The sequence below is a fragment of the Felis catus genome, chromosome D2 (genome assembly GCF_018350175.1).
Source record: "Felis catus isolate Fca126 chromosome D2, F.catus_Fca126_mat1.0, whole genome shotgun sequence".
Lineage (NCBI taxonomy): Eukaryota > Metazoa > Chordata > Mammalia > Carnivora > Felidae > Felis > Felis catus.
Genome location: NC_058378.1, coordinates 55,163,734 through 55,186,869, shown reverse-complemented (window position 1 = coordinate 55,186,869; position 23,136 = coordinate 55,163,734). Strand labels below are relative to the sequence as shown.

At 38.6% G+C, this 23,136-nt stretch overlaps 1 protein-coding gene across 14 annotated transcripts in view; it reads right to left on the bottom strand.

Annotated features, from left to right (window-relative positions):
• Positions 1-23,136, bottom strand: part of CC2D2B (coiled-coil and C2 domain containing 2B) — a 95,631-nt gene that overhangs the window by 71,055 nt on the left and 1,440 nt on the right. For 9 of the 14 annotated variants that reach the window (XM_019813601.3, XM_045040484.1, XM_045040485.1 and 6 more), the window contains exons 2-8: positions 20,290-20,354; positions 16,015-16,080; positions 11,102-11,185; positions 7,624-7,822; positions 7,182-7,318; positions 6,952-7,080; positions 955-1,164 (exon numbers count right to left, since the gene is read on the bottom strand). In XM_019813601.3, coding sequence (XP_019669160.3) covers positions 955-1,164; positions 6,952-7,080; positions 7,182-7,318; positions 7,624-7,822; positions 11,102-11,185; positions 16,015-16,080; positions 20,290-20,331 — 867 coding nt within the window. In that variant the 5' untranslated portion in view covers positions 20,332-20,354. Of the gene's footprint in view, positions 1-954; positions 1,165-6,951; positions 7,081-7,181; positions 7,375-7,623; positions 7,823-11,101; positions 11,186-16,014; positions 16,081-16,455; positions 16,533-18,023; positions 18,087-20,289; positions 20,355-23,136 lie in introns of those variants that run through there. The other 5 variants (XM_045040481.1, XM_045040483.1, XM_019813605.3 and 2 more) reach the window with 5 other exon arrangements.

The window sequence follows — 23,136 nt, the reverse complement described above, 5'->3', positions numbered from 1 at the left end:
GGATTCTCTCTCTCCCTCTCTCCGTTTTCCTCCCTCCCTCTCTCTCCCTCTCTCAAAATGAATTTAAAAAAAGAAAGAAACATTATGCCTAGAACCTTCTAATCAGTTCATTAATTAATGTAAAAAAAATGCCAACCAATTAAGATGGCATATTGAGCACAGGAATCTACCTTATCTTCCACAGTTACATTGGGGTTCTTCCATGGTTACAGAAAAGATATGTTTATCTGTCTTTGTCCATATCTCCTGCCAACATCACATCCATATCTATATATGTATATTTATGACTGCATTTATATCTATATCTCTCTATAAAAAATAAATGTATAACATAGGAAAACAAGAAAAAATAAAATGAAAAGAAAAAGATATACTGAGGAAAGTATAAAGCAGAAATATCCATAGAGAATATCTCTAGAGAAATAAAACTGGAGGAAACTGTACCCTTAAACATGCATAGGAGAAATCTGTCACAGGGACAGTTTGTAGGAACTCTAAGACTAGAATCAATTAATATAAACGTTTACTGGAAGAAATCAGAGAAGATCTCAACAAATAGGAAGACATATGATAGTCTTGGATAAGGAAACACAATTTTTATAGATAAAATTTCTTTTGAAACTAATATAATAATATAATGCAATCACAGTAAATACGGTAATAGAATTTTAAAAATAGAAGTTGACAGGCTAATTCTAACACATGGAAGATCAAATCTTTAAGAGCATACAAAAACATCCTAGAAAAAATGAGGAGTCACTTGTCCTACTGCATTATAATTTAACAATTAAATATAGTAATTAAGACAGGGCAGGACTAGGGACACCTGGGTGGCTCAGTTTGTTGAGCATCTGACTCTTGATTTCGGTTCTGTGATAGCTGGCTCTGCATGACTTGTTTTCTCTTTCAATATTAAATGGTCAACTCTATAAATAGAATAAAAACCATTCTCACCTTCTCATAAAGCAGCTGAGGTAAATTCTGTTGCTGCCTGTCCTGAAAACACTCATAAAGTTGAAGCAGCCTAGCACATAACACTTGTTCTTGATTGAAGAGAGGATGATGGCTGAACTGCAAACCCACAATGTTAAGATCTAATTGATACATTTCCCTTTGACCTTCCATCTTGTTCCTCATAGAGCTTTCCAGATCAGGTTTCACTGCCTTTTAAAGAGAAATATGTACATAATGTTAACTTTATTCTTTGTATGTCTTTTGAAATTATAAGTGATTTTTCCTTATAAAAGTAACACATTAACTGTAAGAAAATGAAGGGATACAGGAAAGCAATAAATAATTTGCTTTTTTTTCCTTGAAATTGATTATGGCCCTTGATTTCATAAAATATATTTATATTGCATCATTTTAATCTTCTTTCTATAAATTAGTGTCACATACCTTATTGTTGTGTGCTGGTAGAAGTTAGACTTTCAAGTTATAAGCCCCACAATGATTTCCTATAGAAACATTATGACAAATGGTCTGTTTAGGTCTGTTGGGTTAATAGTTTAGGTCTGTTGGGTCAATAGTTCGACTACCTGATGATCTCTAATAGTCATCCATGGGCCAGAGTTAAGTGGTAAACCCTTATTAAAACATTGTTCTTATGTGAATATATTGGTAATGCCCTGGAAAATCCCCTGGAGGGGCCTGGACCCTCAAAATAAATGCTACCTAACAAGGAGACCATCTTTTGTTATATATGAGATTGTCTCCACGTGTAAACCAAACTGCCCCTAAATTAGCTGAAGTCTGTAAACCTTAACCAATATACCAAATGATTCAATTATGTTTTAGTACACTATTCTGAATTTAAGTACATGTGTTTGAATATGCACGTGACTAGTTTTTAGTGATGTAATTTGAGAGAGTTAAGAGGTTGCTCAGCATAGATAGCCTAGTTCATGAATGCCTAGCCACTCTCAATAAGATCCATGACTGCATCCACCTAAAAAGGAGAGCTCGAGCCCTCTTTCTGGATCAGTCTGGTGTAATAGGTTGTGCTTCCCAGTCTGTGCCATTGTTATTACAATCGCTGTTACACTGAAAAATTGCTGTTGTACCTTTGACTTGGTGTGGCAGACCCAGTGCTTCTCAAGGACTGTAGGTTACCAGTATGATGCCTACATTTCTCCCTATCTACTCTCTCCTGAGCCAGGAATATTCCCCTATTTCCTCACTGGCCTGAGGGGAGGCAAGAGAAGAGCCATAAAGTTTGTTTTGTTTTGTTTTATCCTTATCTTGTAAGTCTCTATGTTCTATGTAAGGACCAACTCAGAGAAGAAAACCTGTTCTTGATTCCACTTATAAGATTTAGTTAATTGGTAATAAAATGGTCATCTACCAGGCAAAAACACCAATGAAATAAACGGCTTTGGTATTAAGCAACCAAATTATAAATAAACTTTTGAAAATTAGAGTTCCTAAGCTAGAGATGCCTGTTTTATTGAGCAGATTCATCACGGGTCAGTTAAGTCAGAGGATTAAGAGAACTTCTAGAAATAGGTAAGTGTGTTAGACCAAAAGCACAAAGATCTAGGCAACAATAAATCAAAGGCTGGATAAATGCAAAAAAATCCAAGCTGGCGACAAGTATAAAATCTGCGCAAACGCATAAGAGGAATGTTGGAAGAGGGAGTAAAGGGCAGAGTCAAATGGTCAGGCAAAACTACTCAGCAAACAGGCAAATAAGTCCTGGGGTAGAGGAATCTGGCAGAGGCAAGAACAAAGACAGGACTTTGGTATTTGGGCAGCTATTACCTGTGCTTCAGTCGCCCTCATATTTCTTTTATTCTGGTGAGAAACCCCAAATGAGTCTTGCCTCCAAGGCTAGCTGGGCTGAGTAACAAATGTGGAGAAGATAAAAGGGGAAAGCAGGCAGAAGCATTTGGCTGACACAAATTCCAGAACATTATCTGTTAAGGATGCTACAGAATGAATTTGAATACTCAGTTTAGATGCTTGGTGAAGTGACATTTTCATTTACTTCCAAGTCTAAGAGTCCATGAGATACTGAAATTGTGCTTGGATAAAGCGAGAACACAGGCATTTGAGGAAAAAGGTACTTGTTCAGCCCAGTGGTTTCCAACTTGGGAATCTGGTGGTTACAAAGGTTAATCTGGATGGTGGTTAATATTTCTCCAAAAATTATACATTTTGCATATATTTGTTTTCATACAATTGTTCGTTCATTCATTCAGCAAACTATGAGTTGTTTCAAGGATCTCTCTCCCTAAGAAGAATCATCTCAGATAATTATGTCAAAATATCTGTGTTTTATCCTCAGCAATATTTAGATAAAACATATTGTCGCTATAAGGTGTAAATGCTATGCCACATAAGAGCAAAGAACAAGAAGAGATAAAGTCTAGGGGTTTTCCCTCTTCCCTCTTTCATTCTTTCATTTTTATGTTTAATGGATATGGATTTTTATAGTAACCAAACTGGAAAAAACAGAAAGATATTGCAATGTTGGGTGTGTATGTGTGTTGGGGATGGAAAGCTCATTTAAAAAATGTCAGTAAATGTGTAATATTATAAATTAGGATAGGGCAGAGACATTACCAGTCTCTCATGGTGTGACAGGCACCGTGCAAAAAATAATATTTTCCAAGATTATGGCAGTCAGCTGATGTCTTTCTCTTCTGATGTATACTAGGACTATAAAAGTTGACATCTACTGAGGTTGCATTACAAATAATACAAGCACTCATTGAGTGTCTATTATATGCTAGGCATTTGGATATGTGTTAGCAATTGATTTAAAAAAAAAAAAAAGGAAAGAAAATACCACTCTCTTCAGTCAAGCAGGAAAGAGATTAGGTAAACAGAGGATACAGATACAGATTGAACCTTAACAAAACTGCAACCCAGTCTGAAATCAATAAAGTCTCAAACTGGGTTAAGATTTATTATCCCCACTCAATATGCCTAACAAAGCAAAGGACAGAACCTTTCTGAAAAAAAGATATAATCTAGAGCTTTTATAACTTTTCATACATGCTTTGATACAATAAAAAGCCTTTTAAAAAATAGAGTAAAAGTTTAAAAAACAGAGTTAAAGGGAAAATACATGAAAAAAATGGGAGTATTCTAGAAGAAAACTGGAATATATACATAAGAATCAAATGTCAAAAGAACATTTTAAAGCTAAAATTATACTGAAAATATCTGAAATTAAGAATTCATTAGACAGGTGATTCTGGGAATTCCATGGCAATATAGTTTTACATATTCCCAAATCTCTACCTTTAAAACAGGCAGAGACGGATGCCTGGGTGGCTCAGTCAGTTAAGCATCTAACTTCAGCCCAGGTCATGATCTCTCAGTTCGTGGGTTCAAGGCATGCGTCAGGTTCTGTGCTGACAGCTCAGAGCCTGGAGCCTGCTTCAGATTCTGTGTCTGCCTTTCTCTCTGCCCCTCCCCTGCTTGTGCTCTCTCTCTCTCTCTCTCTCTCTCTCTCTCTCTCATGTTTAATGTTTAAATAAACATTAAAAAAATTTTAAAAAATAATAAAAATAAATAAAACAGGCAGAGAAACTAGATAGCAAAGCTCAAAATCCATGGACAAGATCCATAACAAAACTAGATCTCAAGAATCCTCCGTGAAACCCAAAATATAAGTGGATGGAGACAAACCATTGACAGTAAAAAGACCTGCATGGTATTGGTGATTGTGTGGAAGAGAGGCGCAATGAAGCCACTGAAGGCCCTGACGGCAGGAGAACCCCAAAGGGCCAACAGATATTCACCAGAAAGTACAGCATCCCAACTCAGAAACAGGAGGTAAAATTGGAAGAGGTTTTATCTACTCCAACTGTGGGTGAGTGCAAGGGGTTTTGCTAAGGACTACAGGGGCTTAGAGGCACCTACTTCCTAAGAAGTTTTAGGACAAGTCTTCATACTAAAGAGAAACTGCTAGGAGTGGAATACAAATTGAAAAGGCCGGGGATCACAGAGATTACAGAAAGAGAAGGTACAGAAAAATATCTAGGAAGAGAAACACAGCCAAGAAATTTCAGAAATCAAGCCACTATATTTTTTTAACCCTACACAAGAACAATAGAGTTCTGTGACATTATTAGAAAAAGCTTTCTTGGGGTGCCTGGGTGGCGCAGTCGGTTAAGCGTCTGACTTCAGCCAGGTCACGATCTCGCGGTCTGGGAGTTCGAGCCCCGCGTCGGGCTCTGGGCTGATGGCTCAGAGCCTGGAGCCTGTTTCAGATTCTGTGTCTCCCTCTCTCTCTGCCCCTCCCCCGTTCGTGCTCTGTCTCTCTCTGTCCCAAAAATAAATAAACGTTGAAAAAAAAATTAAAAAAAAAAAAAAAGAAAAAGCTTTCTAGGAAAGCCAAGCCTTTTCTCTAAAAGTTCAGGAAAACTAATTTAATATAAAATGAGTAGTAGAGGGGCGCCTGGGTGGCGCAGTCGGTTAAGCGTCCGACTTTAGCCAGGTCACGATCTCGCGGTCCGTGAGTTCGAGCCCCGCATCAGGCTCTGGGCTGATGGCTCGGAGCCTGGAGCCTGTTTCCGATTCTGTGTCTCCCTCTCTCTCTGCCCCTCCCCCGTTCATGCTCTGTCTCTCTCTGTCCCAAAAATAAATAAACGTTGAAAAAAAAAAATTAAAATGAGTAGTAGAAAAAAGACTCAAGATTAAATCTATAGAAATAAGAATAATGAATAAACAGTAAAATACTATCCCCACTGACAAAGTACAACACAAAGACATCCAGAAACAGATAAAAATAGAAATGTACTTCCAAATGAGCGAAAAGTATTGAGAAAAATTGTATGACATTAAAGAACATAAATCAGAATTAGAAAAATAGAGAAATCAGGTGACAGACGGAAAGTGACAGAAAGAATTAAAAATAAAAAATAATTTAGGGGCACCTGGATGGCTCAGTCAGTTAGGGGTCCAACTTCAGCTCACGTCATGATCTTCCCATCTGTGAGTTCAAACCCTGCACAGATACTGCATGGGATTCTCTCTCTCCCTCTCTCTCTGCCCCTCTCCCCTCAAATAAATAAATAAACATTAAAAAAAAAAAAGAGCAAAGCAACAGAGGGAGTAAAGAATAACACCCTGTAAGTATTTTTAATATTATTTCCACTTTGTATCTACTTATAGCCAAATCTCTTATAGATGGAATAGTTAAGGCAAGTGAATGGGCAACTGAGTCTTGTAAACAGTTCTGATTTAAATTTTTTGGGCCAAGTTTTTTATGTTTATTTATTTTTGAGAGAGAGAGTGTGTGCGCATGCCTGTGGGGAAGGATCAGTGAGAGAGGGAGATAGAGTATCCCAAGCAGGCTTTGCGCTGACAGCACAGAGCCTGATGTGGGGCTTAAACTCACTAACTGTGAGACCATGACCTGAACCGAAGTTGGAAGCTTAACCAACTGAGCTACCCAGGCGCCCCAACCAATTTTTAAATGTAACTATTTCTGTCTAAGTATTTCTTCTCTTAGGTTGATGGACTGCTAATTTTCACAATGTCTTGGAATACATATAAAATTTGTTTCTTTGACTATAATATATATTCATTTTTAAAATTTAGAACAGAGAAATAAAGCAAAAATAATCCTATGCCCTACAAGAGATAATTATTAACTTTGATATATTTTTCCACTTTTAATATATCTACACATGTATGTGTACACTTAGTCATTCATTGATTCATTTATTCTTTATTCTTATAAAATTAGGATCACATATAACTTTGCATTCTGCTTTTTTCTCACTTGGCATTTTATTTTGAGCATTTCCCCCACATCACTGAATATTCCTCAAAAACATAATTTTCATGACTATTTTACATTTCATCATAGTTTTGCCATTTATTACTAGATTTACTAATATCAATAAGGGGTGAATTAACACCACAAAGACATAAGTTACCATTGATACTACAAGAATTCTTTTAACCATCATTACAAATAAACTTGCCGGTTACCTTTCTGTATATGGTCTTTAGTGCTGGATTTAAAGATCCCTTGCTTGTGTTTAGCCTGAAATTCCACGATTGTCTGATGGGTGACGGTAATGACATAATTTCTCCACTTTCTTCAAACCAACTCTTCCCCTGTCAAAAATATTCAAGAAACAGAGTAATAAGATATTTCGCTAAAAACAAACGTCACATGCTCTGAATGAGTGATGTAACTTGGTAGCTGGCGTACTTGCCTCTTCTACAGTAAGTAGGCGATTTTCCATTTTGTTGCAGGTCTTTTTATGGATTTTTGGTTTTCTCTGAATATAGAATCCTTCATCTTCTAAAATGCGTGGCATCGTATCTTTTGGCAGTTTACGCTCGTTGGCCACTTCATAACAAAACCTTGATATTACTCTAAAGTCCAAAATCCTAAACTGGTATTGACTAAACAAGAAGCAAAAGGTAATTATCATATCCCCTACCACTAAAGTCTAGCAGGAAGTCTAAATGTATACATACAATGAATGAGCTCTTTTAACCAGTTTCCTTAAAGTCCGAGAAGACATGAGGAACAAATACAGAAAACTTGCTCTAGTTTTAGCTCGGTAGTTTGTATCTATCCAGCATAAAAAAGCTATTATTCTACCATATGATTCATTCATGACTTAAATATTTCATTGTAAGGAATTTTACCTGGAGAATTACTTGGCACAAAAATGTTTGCCTGTTGTTTTCTGATTTGTTCTTGATCAACTTCATATTCAGCAGCTTTTACTTCAAGTAAATCTGGAAAAATGACTTCCTGCATAAAATCTTCACCTTGGTCTTCAGCAAAATTTTGTAAATTATCATCAAGTGAAAAGTGTTTGGGATAGCTGTCATTTACTGATCTCTGTTGAATACCAAGAAGAAAAATAAGTAAATGTGTTGTCCCCAAGATTAATACATAGATAAATGAGATGTATTGGGACCTTGCTGTGAATTGTCTTTCTGCTCCATGCCACCTAGTTCAAGTTCGAGCTGAAACTGTTATAATAAAATTTCATTGAACATAGAGGAACTCATTTAAGGCTTAACAATATGCAGTATGATTTTTCTCTATCCCTTCTTTGCAGTTCACAATGAAAGATTACTGGAAGAGAACTATAATTCAAGCCCTTCCTCTCTCATGGAGAATGTCCTGAGATACTGGATTATGATATTTCAACCACTGAGAATTCAGTTGTAGGGCAAAGTCCAGAGACATCAGGCCATGCAGTCTTAAATTGCATTTTTTTTCACCATTCAGGAAGGTGACCAGATCACCTTCCTGGTCTTTACTGTGCAGCTCACAGCAGAGCAGGGTCTGTGCTGTTAGGTGTTATGTGACAGGGAGTATGAGGTCAGAAGCATCCACCTAACTTTCCATGCATAAGTGTAGATGGATACACCTGAGTATGGTGTGGTAGAAAAGAGATATCACTGACTCCCCCCGCCCCCCATGTCACAGGAACATGTCTTGCTGATTGTGGTGTGATAGGCAGAACTGTCTGAAAATAACCTTGGACCTCACTTTGGGCTGTCCAGACAATATATTTGGGACCAGGACTCCCCTTTCTCCCAGCAGGAAGAAACTCAACCCCCAACAAAACAGTGGCTTTCTTCTCTATGTGACAAGGAAGTCATCAGGGCAATGGCTTCTCCAGACAGCTCCTCTCAACAATCCAGACCTAGGAGCACCTGGGTGGCTCAGTTGGCTAAGCATCTGACTTTGGCTCAGGTCATGATCTCGCGGTTCATGAGACTGAGTGCCAGGTCAGGCTCTGTGTTGAAATCTCAGTGCCTGGAGCCTGCTTTGGATTCTGTGTCTCCCTCTCTCTGCCCCTCCCCCACTCGTGCTCTGCCTCTTACTCTCAAAAAAAGATAAATAAATAAACATTGAAAAAAATTTAAATAATCCTAAACCCGGACTCACTGAAGTCCAAGTAGCTGGTCTGCCTCACTGACCTAATTGCTCTCCTGCCTGCCCTCCAAGAAGGAAAGCAGCCATAACCAGAGCACCTGACCCTGGTATACTCTGCTGGCTGGCCTTTCTCTTGTTTTCTCAGAAAAGCGCATTCTTTAACCCATATTGTGAGACTCCAGGACATCAAATGACTTGGCAGAGCATGCACATGTTTGAAACTTATTCAGCATACGTTGGACTATTCACTGAGTGCCTAATACGTTTCAGGAAGAAAATAAACAAATAGATAAGGGATATAGGTTGGGTGGTGACAAGTATGTTGAGAAACAGAAAAGCAAGATAAGGGGTTAGAGAATACCAGGCCAGGTGGGTGGGGGTACTAGACAGAGTTGTCAGACACAGTATCTTAGATTATGTGTCACTTGAACAGAGACCCAAAGGTAGTGAGAGAGAGAGAGCATGAGGATAAGGGAAAATCTTCCTACACAAATCAAAGGTAGAAGTCCTTGAGGCAGGAGCATGCTGTGAGGAATAAGAAGGAGGTCAATCTGTCTGGAGTTGGGTGGGAGAAGGGCAGAGAAGTGAGCAATGAGGTCAGAGAGGTACCAAGGGGGCCAGGTCACATAGGCCTTGGAGGACTTGAGGTTTTGTTTTGAGTGACATAGGAAACCATTAGAAGGTGTAAGCGAAAGCATGGTCTTAGATCTTAACAGGATCACTCTGCCCACTGTATGACACGGAAAATAGCCTGTTGAGGTAATAGTGAAAACAGAGGGTGACACTGACAGTGATCCAGATGAGAGGTTATGGTGGCTTAGACTAGGGTTGTACCAGTGGGGGTGGTGAAAAGTGGGTCAGATTCTAGGATACTTTGAAGGTAGAACCAATAGGATTTGTGATGAATTGGATGTGAGGTATATTGTCATTTGTTTATTTATCTTCTTCCTGTAACACATTAGGCACTCAATGAATGTTCCAATGAGTGTTGAATAAATGAGTTTCAAACATGTACATGCGCCGCCAAGTCATCTGACCTCCCAGAGTCTCATAGTATGGGTTAAAGAATGAATTTTTCTGGGAAAATAAAAGAATACCCGTATCCATAAAAGAGGATCCAAGGATGACACCAAGGTTCAGCTGAGCAACTGGAAAATGGAATGGCCATTTACAAATATGATTCTATTCATATAAAAGCCCGTGTCCATGCAAGTATGGGCATAAGAATAGAGAAAGATGTGAAAAATGATAGTGGTTTATCTCAGAGCAGTGGGATTTCCTGTGATTTTCAGTTTCTTCCACATGTTTTCTGAATTTTTAAAAATACTGTACATACTTTCTTTAAACTTTTAAAAGATAAAGCTCTTTTTATTGTAGAAAAAACAACAATAACAAAGAAGGACCGAAAGGACCGGGGCAGGATGCAGAGAAACGGGGATGGAAGGGAAAGGGAAGTAAATCAGAATGCAAATGGGTGCCCAAGAGGGACTCCTGAAGCCTGAGGGATTAGAAAACAGCTGAGGGGTGTCAAGAGACACTGGGTCCAGTAGTGCTGGGGGAGAGGACCAAGGAAACTGTGCAGAGACTGAAGGCAGAGAGGAGTTAGAGAAAGGGTAGAACAGAAGCAGGCAGGGACAGCGGCGGGGGGATGGACACTCAGGAGATGGGGAAAGACTCGTGAGACTAACTGGTACCGGAGGAGAGGACCACCAGGGAGTAACAGGAGGCTGAGGAGTTTGGAGAGAAGCGGAAGAACTGCTACAAATTACAAGAGTCCTGGATCAGACTGGGAGGGAGGGAGAATCAGTTATCCACAGAGAGTAATGGAGATCATGGAGAACAGCGTGGGACACTTGGAGAGAAGGACAGGAACAACAAAAGAAAAAGAAAACACGGGTTTTGGAGGGAAAGCCGGTGCTTCCAGCTCTATTGATGTTTAACCCTCTGTGCCTGAGCTTCCTTGCCTATAGAGATTATAGTAACACCTGCCTCACACGATTAGGATGAGGATTGGATGATACGGTCCATATTAAAAATTCAGTACAGCATTGGGCATCCAGTAAGCACTCAATCAATGTTTAGAATTATTATTTTGAACATATTCTTAATTAAAAGAGAAGAAGGTGACTCAGTAATAAAAATTTCATCTCCCATCCAAGCATTTCATTCTATGCCTTTAATAAAGAGTTCATTGTCCTGAGGCACAAGAGGAAGGGGAACAAATCCAACCTGCTCTGAACACCGGCCTGAATCGGAGCCTTTGTCACCACACGGCATGAAAAACCAAAGGCCTTCATCGAATGAGACTTCAGTCTGTGGATTAAACAATGGTAAACCGGTATTCAGGGTGGAAATACTTTTTTCTGCTTCTAAGTGGAAGAAAAACTTTTGTGTAATGTGGTAAACACTAATTATTATCTTAGTCGTGAGCAAGGAGCACCAAGAGTCTGTTTGGTTCATTAAGTTTTTTGGGTTTTGTTTTGAAGGTTCTGGTAACTGCAATAAGAAACAATGATGTAGAGCCCAGTTCTTCTGTTTCCCAAACTATCTCTTCACTACTAAGAGTACTAATACTATTACCTTATAGTTTGACCAAAATGAAGGCACAGGGCAAACTCTTTTTTCTCCCAGTTTTTGGGTGCTCTGATGTTCTAACACACGAGTACCACCGCAGGGCATCTACAGCCTTTGCGGCTATAGGTAGTTCAAAGTATTAAAAGAGGCATATTCTTAGTTATAAGTTTGCTGATAAATAAGCTCTCATTTTTCAATACTGTCAAGTCTGAATCTTTTAAATGTAAATCACCATTTCTTTCTCACACACATATTAAAATGAACTGTTTGTAGGGAGATTTGGGAGAGGAATTAATTCCATAATAAAAAATAAAACTCAGGGGCGCCTGGGTGGCTCAGTCAGTTAAAGGATCTGACTTCACTTCGGCTCAGGTCATGATCTCACAGTAGTCATGAGGTGGAGCCCTGCATTGGGCTCCCTGCTGTCAGCACAGAGTCTGCTACAGATCCTCTGTCCCTCTCTCTTTTCCCCTCCCCCGCTGGTGCCCATGATCTCTCTCTCTCTCTCTCTCTCTCTCTCTCTCTCTCTCTCTCTCTGTCAAAACTAAATAAACATTAAAAAAAAAGTAAAACTCATAGTTACTAGAAGCCAAATAATTTTAAAATATGTAAAATACAAAGTTTACTTTATACCTTGTTCGTATCTACAATGCAACTGTCACATTAACTTTAAAAGTTATTCACCCTGGGGCTCCTGGGTGGCTCAGTCAGTTCAGCATCAGACTCTTGATTTCAGCTCAGGTCATGATCTCACAGTTCATGAGACCGAGCCCCACATTCAGGCTCTGTACTGACAGCGCAAAGCCTGCTTGGGATTCTCTCTCTCTATCTCTCTCTCCCCCGTCAAAATAAATAAATAAACTTTAAAATAAAAAATAAAAAATTCACCCTGCAACAATGCTGCATATCTAAATTTTCAGTATACACTTTACTTCCCTTCATCTCTGCTCATTGCAAAACCACTTGCTAAAATCCTCAACTTCCTGAGCAGATATTTCTATCTAGTGGTTGGTATGGAGAGTCTTAGAAGCCAATTTCTCCTCCTTTGAATGCATAATTCTGTAAGTTAACTAAAAATCGTTAAATCATACACTTAAAATGAGTGAATTTTTGCAACATAAAGTATATCTCAATAAAGCTGTTTTAAAAAGTGTAAAGAGGGAGGGGTTAAGATGGGGGACCCTGGACTTTCCTTGTGCCTCAAATACAGCTGTATTGTGGTCAGATCACTTGGAACACCTAGGAAATCGACCTGCCGACTGGCAGAAGGATCTCCACAGTTGGAGGGAGACAGCATGGTAGGTGTGAGGTGCATGGAAGCGAATTGGGGGAGAGAAAAACAGTGGCGCCACGGAGGGGAGGGAACCCTTTCCATGGAGAGACCAAAGGGAGAGAAAGAGAGAGAGAGATTGAGAAAGTGTGGCATCAATTTCTCACAAAAGGAAAACCTCTCTGGATCACAGACTGGGGAGCAAAAAGTGCTGAGTTCCACAGGGTTGTTTGTCTGTCTGTCAGTGTGTTTGTTTTCCACAGGGTTTTTTTTTTTTTTTCCACAAACTTCAATTGGAGCTCAAACTCTGAGGTTTTGGAAGTGTGCAACTTTCTCTGGAGCAGAGCTGTGACATGTGCTCCTGGGGAGGAGGGAGCTATCCCCTGAGTGCATAGTGTGGTACAGAGATCTCTGGGGTGCATTGTGAGAGAACATTCCCTTTCCTGGAGTACTTTTGGAAGAGGGTTTATTGCCTCCCCAAGGACAAAAGACCCTAAGGGTGCCAGCCAAAGACCTTTCATCAACAGGTCACAGAGGTGCATCCAGGGGGTATAACCTTTGCTACTTTTAGCAGTGCTACTCCATAGATTCTGTGCACTGTGCAGGCGGGGGGCTGTTTTTCAGGGACAGAGGGTGTCAGACACCGTGTGGAGAAGCTCTACTCTGGAGGAGGGGAATGGATCCACGTGGTGTCAGGTCCTTTAAGACTTTGGGTTTTGAGCATTTGACAAAATACAGCATCCTTTCTTGATAAAAACCCTCAAGAAAGTCAGGATAGAAGGTATCCTAAGATACCTAGGAATAAACCTAACCAAAGAGGTAAAAGATCTGTATGCTGAAAACTATACAAACTTACGAAAGAAATTGAAGAAGTAATAGAGAATCACTCCATGGATTGGAAGAACAAATATTGTTAAAATGCTATACTACCCAAAGCAATCTACGTGTCCAATGCAATTCCTATCAAAATAACATCAGCATTTTTTTTAACATTTATTTATTTTTGAGAGAGAGAGAGAGAGTGAGAGGGAGCAGGGGAGGGGCAAAGAGAGGGAGAGAGAAGATCTGAAGCAGGTGCTGCGCTATCAGCTAAGAGCCCAACACGGGGCTCAAATAATGAACCATGAGATCATGACCTGAGCCAAAGTTGGACACTTAACTGACTGAGCCACTCAGGCGCCCCAACACCAGCATTCTTCACAGAGCTAGAAAAAGCAATTCTGAAATTTGTACAGAACCTGAAAAGACTCCAAATAGCCCAAATAATGTTGAAAAAGAAAAGCAAAGCTGGAGGTATCACAATTCTAGACTTCAAGCTGTATTACAAAGCTGTAATCATCAAGACAGGATGGTACTGGCACAAAAACACATACATAAATGGAACAGAATAGGGAACCAAGAAATGGACCCACAAACATATGGCCAACTAATCTTTGACACAGCAGGAAAGAATATCCAATGGAAAAAAAAAGACAGTCTCTTCAGCAAATGGTGCTGGGAAAAGTGGACAGTGACATGCAAAAGAATGAACCTGGACCACTTTCTTACACCACAGACAAAAATAAACTCAAAATGGATGAAAGACCTAGCTGTGGGACAGGAAGCCATCAAAATCCTAGAGGAGAAAACAGGCAACAACCTCTTGGATCTCAGCCGCAGCAAATTCTTATTAGACATATATCCAGAGGCAAGGGAAACAAAGCAAAAATGAACTACTGAGATCTCATCAAGATAAAAAGTTTGCACAGCAAAGGAAACAATCAGCAAAACTAAAAGGTAACTGATGGAATGGGAGAAAGTATTTGCAAATGACATATTGGTTAAAGGGTTAGTATCAAAAATCTATAAAGAATTTATCAAACTCAACACCCAAAGAACAAATAATCCAGTGAAGAAATGGGCAAAAGACATGAATACACACTTTTCCAAAGAAGACATCCAGCTGGCTAACAGACACATGAAAAAATGCTCAACATCATTCATTATCAGGGAAATACAACTCAAAATCACAATGAGGTACCATCTCACAGGTGTCAGAATGCCTAAAATTAACAACTCAAGCAGCAGCAGATGTCCGTGAGGATGCGGAGAAAGGGGAACACTCTTACACTGTTGGTGGAAATGCAAACCGGTGCAGCCAGTCTGCAAAACGGTATGAAGTTTCCTCAAAAAAATTAAATATAGAACTACCCTATGACCCAGCAATTGCACTATTAGGAATTTATCCAAAGGATACAAAAATGCTGATTCGAAGGGGCACATGCACCCTAATATTTACAGCAGTGCTATCAACAATAGCCAAATTATGGAAAGAGCCCAAATGTCCATCAACTGATGAATGGATAAAGAAGATGTGGTATGGGGCGCCTGGGTGGCTCAGTCAGTTAAGCGTCTGACTTTGGCTCAGGTCATGATCTCATAGTTCGTGGGTTCGAGCCCTGAGTTGGGCTCTGTGCTGACAGCTGAGAGCCTGGAGCCTGCTTCAGATTCTGTGTCTCCCTCTCTCTCTCTGCCCCTCCCCAGCTCGCACTCTGTCTCTCTCTTTCTCAAAAATAAATAAACATTAAAAAATATTTTTTTAAAGAAGGATGTGGTATATATATACAATTGAGTATTACTGGTCGATCAAAAAGAATGAAATCTTGCTATTTGCAACAATGTGGATGGAAGTAGAATGTATTATGCTAAGTGAAATAAGTCAGTCAGAAAAAGACAAGTATCATGATTTTACTCATATGTGAAATTTAAGAAACAAAACAGATGAACATAGGGGAAGGGAAGGAAAAATAAGATTAAAAACAGAGGGAGGCAAACCGTAAGAGACTCTTAAATACAAAGAACAAACTGAAGGTTGCTGGAAGGGAGGTGGTGGGGATGGGATAAATGGATGATGGGCATTAAGGAGGTCACTTGTTGGGATGAGCACTGGGTGTTATATGGAAGCTATGAATCACTGGGTTCTACTCCTGAAACCAATACTACACCGTATGTTAACTAATTGGAATTTAAATTAAAAAAAAAAAAAGTAAAAACAGGGCATCTGGGTGGCTCAGTTGGTTGTGTGTCTGTCTCTTGATTTCAGCTCAGGTCATGATCCCAGGATTGTGGGATTGAACCCAGCATCTGGCTCCATTCTGAGCATGGAGCCTGCTCAAGATTTTCTCTCTCTCTCTCTCTCTCTCTCTCTCTCTCTCTCTCTCTCTCCCTCCCTCCCTCCCTCCTCCCTCTGCCCCTCTTCCCTGCTTGCACTCTCTCTTTCTCTCTCAAATTAAAAAAAAGTGTAAGAAAATTTATTTACCTTAGGCCATTGAGATATCTTATCATCAATGAGTAGGTGAGTTAAAGATTTTTCGCCTTGGTTAATCTGAAACACAACATAAATAAGTGGTATGGAAAAGTTAATCTTCACAAGTACGGCCACGATTGTGCTCATAAGTCTTTTGTCCAAAGGGATAAAAATCAAATTTTCTCAATGTTTTTCTTATTTTTTTCATTTTTTTTTCTTTTAACAAACACATACATGTTTTCCCTTGAGATGTCATCTAGCATGACCAACTCAACTTTTCTTGGCTTTAGGTTTGAAGAAAAAAAGCATGGAAAAGAACTTGAAGATGTTGGGATTTAAGGAGCTATATATTAAGGCTGAATTTTCACTCTTTTTTGACAAAGAAAAGTTTATTATGATGCATATTGCAGAAAACAGTAAATCTGAAAATAGGAAAGAAAAAAGAAGCATTACCTGAACATCTTTTAGTTTTTCTCTTACTTTGCCTCTCGACATTTCTATTACGTTTTGATTTTCTTCTGCATCTAAATCTACCAAGAAGTCAACATAATAATATAGAGTTCATAACACTTTCTTTTTTTTTTTATTTTTTTTTCAACGTTTATTTATTTTTGGGACACAGAGAGACAGAGCATGAACGGGGGAGGGGCAGAGAGAGAGGGAGACACAGAATCAGAAACAGGCTCCAGGCTCTGAGCCATCAGCCCAGAGCCTGACGCGGGGCTCGAACTCACGGACCGCAAGATCGTGACCTGGCTGAAGTCGGACGCTTAACCGACTGCGCCACCCAGGCGCCCCCATAACGCTTTCTTATAACATAATTAAATAGCAATAGTGGCAAAAGTACTTACTAAATAGCTAAATTGCATGTATTTCTAAAGATTATGACAATTATGAAGACTCGGTCATTGCCCCATGTGAGCTCAGAACCTAAGACCATGGCTGTTGTCCCTTCCCTCTTTTTCAATCTGGACTAAAAACAGGATGGAATTTTGTTTCTTTTTGTGACTTTTCCCCTAGCTCCTGTATCCTCAGCTATCGGCTAGAGTTTTTCTTTGTAGTCAGGCAAAAAAAGAAAAAAAAAAAGCAAGCTCAGATAAGCATGAGAATAGTCATATTCTATACAAACTGTCCCGCAGAATATACAAATAACAAAGCAAGGTTATTTCAATCTGATTAAACTGGAGAAAAAGGAATCTGAAAGGAAGAGAGATAAGTTTCTAGGTACCCATTTTAACTACTAATGTCGGTTCTGTAAAGTCAATATAATACTACCAACCCCCCACTTCTGCCAGCTCTTAGGGATATGAAACATAGGGTATAAAGAAGATTCCAGTGTTGTGTGCACTCCAACCCATGTGTAATTTTCTGCTTATCCACCCGACAATCCACCAGTTGGCCTGAGAAGGACAGGGGTTGTGCTGTCCTATGTACCTTAGAAAATGGAGGGCCTATTAGTTATTTGACCTAGCATTTGTCTTTTTCTTCTCCTTTGAGTACTCAAAGGTTGCACAGAGGCTGGTGGAAATAAAGGCTAAGTATAAAGCTAAATCACTGTATGTCATGAGAATCTTACTTCAGTATTCCTTGGTAAATTTAAAAATTGCTGGTTGGTTTTATACTCTACTCCCAGAACTTAGAACGGCAGATGCCACCAAGTAGGTGCTCAATAAATGTTTGATGGATGGATGACCAGGGTTCAACCATATTTATCTGCGTTTCTCCCTGAGCTCTACACCTTCCCGAAGCAGGTTCTGTATCTATGTATCTTTACGGTCTAACACAGTCTCAAGCACTAGTGGCTTCTCCACGTTTGTGAAAAGGGTTAGAAAACAAAACTTGGCCTTATTACACATATTTACTATGTATTTTCTTATGCCCATCTTGCATTATCCAAGTAGTTTCGTTTCTGTTTGAACCCATCTCTTAAGAAACTTGGGTTCCCAGCTGAAACCTGAGAATTAGATGTAGATGTACATCTTTAAAAAACAGAAACCAACAGTATCAGAGTGGTGGTATACTTATTGAGAAGCTTTTTGGAGATGCTTGTCTATATTTTCTTCTGTACTGTTATCTTCTGGTATCTGCAAAGAAGTTGAGGTGGGGGGTTACCTTGCATCTTTTTGTTTTATCTTTTCATGTGGTCATCAGCCCTTTGAAAGTCATCACCTTTAGTATGCCAAGTCTTATTCTTTGCCTGTTTTCTTAAATTTCACCTTTTTATCAACTGATATGAGCTCTTTAAATATGGTGGATTTTAAATTAAGAAACTGCACTCTGTAATATCCAAAAGGACGTTTTAATGATAAAATCCAATGGGTAAGTTCTTAGTGTTCACGTATTGCCAACTTCACATATCTTTTAGGAGGGTCAAATAAGATCAGACATATGAAAATACTTTGAAACCCAACACTATCAGTGTTAGCTATTCTTTGATTACTCTATAGCCTCTGATGATGTTGGGCACCTTTATTTTCTGAAAACTTTGTATGTCACTGTTCTCCACTCTTCTACCTCTCTGGTGCCTTATCCCGTGTATTCTTCAATGGTCACACTTCTCTTCATAGCTTAAATGTGGGCATATTCCAAGGCCTCAGAGAATGTGTGCACGCATTCCCAGGGCTTCCCAAATCTCTGTCTAATCTTGACTGCTATCCTGAATATCATATTTCTAGCTGCCTACTGGTTTTTCTGATTGAATATCTTACCATTATCAAAAACTCAATATGTTCAAATGAGCTTTTATTTCTTTTACAGTTTTTTAGGCCTTAATATTCTGAAGTTACACCATACTAGCAATGTTAAGTCTTTTTTTAGGACAAGATAGATTATGAGTTTGTTTTTCATTTCAAGTTTAAGAAATACAATGGCAAAAGACTCCTTAAATTACAACTAAAATAAAAGACGTTATCACAGTAAGAGCCTCGTCTACAGAGTTTCTGAAAGAACTTCAAAATCTACCAGTGCTTCCTGGACCACACTTAAGAAGTATTGAGGGGTGCTTGCGTGGCTCAATCAGTTAAGCGTCTGACTTCGGCTAAGCGTCTGACTTTGGCTCAGGTCATGATCTCACAGTTTGTGAATTCGAGCCCCGCTTCAGGCTCTGGCTGAAGGCTCAGAGCCTGGAGCCTGTTTGGTATTCTGGGTCTCCCTCTCTCTCTGCCCCTCCTCTGCTTGCACTCTGTCTCTCTCTCTCTCTCTCTTTCAAAAATAAACATTAAAAAAAATTTTTTTTAAAGAACTACTGAATGAGTCCAACATAAACTAAGATGTTCTGTTTTTATTAAACCTTTAGTATCTTCCTCAACACAATTAAAAATTAAAAATAAATTAAAATAAATTAAAAATAAATTAAAAATAAATTAAAAATACCTAATTCTACTCTTGACCAAGGAACAGCAATCCTTCAAGGTGGGATGGAATATTAACCCTGGCAAGTGACTGATAGAGGTCTCGCTTTAATTCCTAATAAACTCATCCAGCATTTCAGGGTTCTGCACATTTCTCTAACTTCCCTCTAGAAGGCAGTGATAAAACAGGAATCTTAACTGAAGTTACTCCAAAAGACATGTAGATATTGGTCCTATATATGTTTAATCCACCAACTAAAAAAAGAAAACTTTTTTTTTTTGAGCAAAGCAGCAATGGACTGCTGGCTGAGAAAACAGGTAATTGAATTAACATTTATATAAGAGAATAAATAAATAAACAAATAAATACTTCACCTCTAATACTATTGTACAATTAACTGACCAAAGAGTACAATTCATTCTTAAGTTTATTATTTTTTTAACATATGAACTATGGTGTCTCTCAATTGGATAAGGGCCCCCAAATGTGGGGTGACCATCCGGAAAAAGCCAGTGATGCAGAACGTGAAAGAATTCACTTGGGGCAGAACAAAGGAGCTAGAAGTTTACTGACTCCCCACAAGGAGGAGGCGCACAAGACAGTAGAGGAGAGGCTGTTTGCCATGAGGCAGTGGGAGGGGGCTGTTTTTAAAGAGGGAAGGTGAAGAGGTGGGGCAATGTATGGAATTTCCCTTTTAGTAACTGTGCCTGGTTGTAAGTAGCCCTTCAGCTAAGGCCTCTGGATATTTTGAGGCCGGTGGCCTGATGGGCCTGTCTGTGTTTCATTGCTCAAGCCTATTTGCCTGAAAGTGGTCTCCACATGAACTATATGACTTGAATATAGAACCAAATATATCACATTGTTCAGGATTATCCTACATTTATAATTGGGCTATTAGTATAATCAAGATCCTTATAAACTCCATCAATCCCTTACCTTTTTTCCCGTATCTTCTCTCCTCTTTGAGATCTTTTTCATGATGGTTCTTTCATTTCTACTTTCTAAATAAATAAGAAAATAGTCTTAAGGATGATATATTACTGAAAGTATGATGTGATATTTAAAAGTATGCTACTTAAATTTAACTAGAAACTAAAAGAAATATGCCATCACTTTTAATATGCAGTAAAAATGCTGGTTAATGTAATAAGACATGTAAAAGAAGAGGTATAACTATTAGAAAAGAGAAGACAAAGTTATCATTGTTTGTAGAGGATAGGTTTTTATATGTAGAAAACCCAGGACACTCAATCAAAAAGTTTAGACACAATTAGAAAGTTAAGTGGCAGAATATAAGATCATGTATATAAAAGTTAATAGCTTCCCTATATATTATATGACAGAAAAAAACACTTTCATAATAGCAATACAAAAACATTTTCATAATACCTAGGAATAACTTCAATTAAAATATGTGGGAACCCTCCCAAACTATAAAACTTTAGTGAGAAAAAATATCTGATTAAACATGGAGATATTCACCAGAGGCAGGGAGATTGGTTAAGAGGCCATTATAATAGTGGAGGTGAGAGATACGAGAGATCTGGATCAAAAATAGACGTGGGTGGGGCTCCTGGGTGGCTCAGTCAGTTAAGAGTCTGACTCTTGATTTTGGCTCAGGTCTGGATCTCACCATCTTGGGATAGAGCCCCACGTTGGGCCCCTTGCTGAGCATGGAGCCTGCTTGGGATTCTTTCTCTCTCTCTCTCTCTCTCTCTCTCTCTTAGTCTCTCTCTCTCTCTAAAAAAAAATGTAAGTGGGAATGGAGGGTGGAGAAAGATTCATTTAAAAGGTATAAGTCACAAAATCTCATGAGCAATTAAACATAGGACAAAGTGAGGGAAGAATCAAGGACTCTAGGTGTTTGGTTTTAGTCATCGAGAAGAAGTATCATTCCAAGTGTTGTCAATGTAGGAATGAAGGTGGAGTAGGGAATCAATAAGTTCAGTTTTTGGGTGTTACTAATGGATGTTTATAGGACATTCAGGTGAGACATCCAGAAGATGATTAAAAATACTGTATAAAAATAAAAAAATAAAAATACTGTATAGAAGAGAACAGAAGTCTAAATTAGCAAAATTCTTTGTTTAATCAGTAAATAGACATTTAGGAAATAGATTTAAGATTCTTTAAAGCATCTTTAAAATTCTTCCTAACAACATACCTAAATTAGGCACAACAGGAATATGATGTCAGGAACACAATTTTTAACTTACTTTGCATTCTGCAAGAACATCTAAAATGAACTTAAAATCAATATCTGGCTTACCAATGCCTACACCTGTAAATTGTATCTGCTAAGCTTGGGGAAACATTAGCGACAACACATCCTACAGATAGTTAAATTACAATAAATCAAATAAAAAACTTATCATATGAGAAATTTTTAACCAGATATTGTTTTGCAGACTTAGTGATGTTTCTAACCTGGTTCATTTATCATTCCATAAGATAAATAAATGATTATAGACAAAATATTAGATAAAATTGAAGATCTGGAAAAAACTGCATTTGCTTTTTGAAAATTTGCCTAAGGGAAAATTGTGACTCATACCTTCTTACGGCAATTCACTCCTCTTTATTAAAAAATTGCCTCCAATAAGAGACTTAAAAACTGAGAACAATCTGAGGGTTGATGGGGGGTGGGAGGGAGGGGAGGGTGGGTGATGGGCATTGAGGAGGGCACCTGTTGGGATGAGCATTGGGTGTTATATGGAAACCAATTTGACAATAAATTTCATATTAAAAAAAAATTGGCTCCGGGGCGCCTGGGTGGCGCAGTCGGTTAAGCGTCCGACTTCAGCCAGGTCACGATCTCGCGGTCCGTGGGTTCGAGCCCCGCGTCAGGCTCTGGGCTGATGGCTCAGAGCCTGGAGCCTGTTTCCGATTCTGTGTCTCCCTCTCTCTCTGCCCCTCGCCCGTTCATGCTCTGTCTCTCTCTGTCCCAAAAATAAATAAATGTTGAAAAAAAAATTTAAAAAAAATTGGCTCCAACAGTTAAACCCAATCTTCTCTTCAAGATTATTGCTAATTTACAATTCTTGCAGTTAAAGCTCTTTCTAAAGGGTAAGGAAATTGAGGATTAGCTTTTTTTTTTTTTTTTTTTGTATAAGATGACCTGGAGGTCCATAGTCAAAACCTGAGAATTAAAATCAAATAGTTCATTCATTCTTTTCTGATCCAGAGCAAACAGAAGGCAATTTATGTGTATAAATGCCACTTGCTTAGCATTTAGAAATCTCTGTGTTCTGCCAATTTATCCAGTTACACCTTTATCACCAAGGTGATTCCTGAAGTGAAATTTTATGTTGTGTGTAAATTTAACACTCAATCCCTTTGATTACTTCTGTCACATGCCATTTGATTTCAGGAGTGTTAGCAGAATAAAATTACAAAAAACCTCTAGCATATGGAATAGTCACAAAATGCATATTCTGTTACCTAGTATTATTTCTTTGGTTAATTATGAACTAACTAGAAGTTTGTTTTTCCTTTAGTTTTCTCCCAGCTCTTGGAAATCTTTCCAAATGTCTTAATCCATCTTCCTTCTTTAGAGGAACTGAATTCAGTCTCAAATCCAATTTTATCTCTTAGTTCATCGATTGTCACAGAGTCTGATCAGTCCTTTTTGAACTCCCGTATAGCAGTGTTTCTCAAATAATGCTTTCCCAGACTTCTTCGATTTGCATTATGATGGTATGCAAAAAACTTAAAACCTCACTCAAAGTTATGATACAATTAAGGTAATGGATAGCATTTTGCCAACATCAAAATTTATTAAAT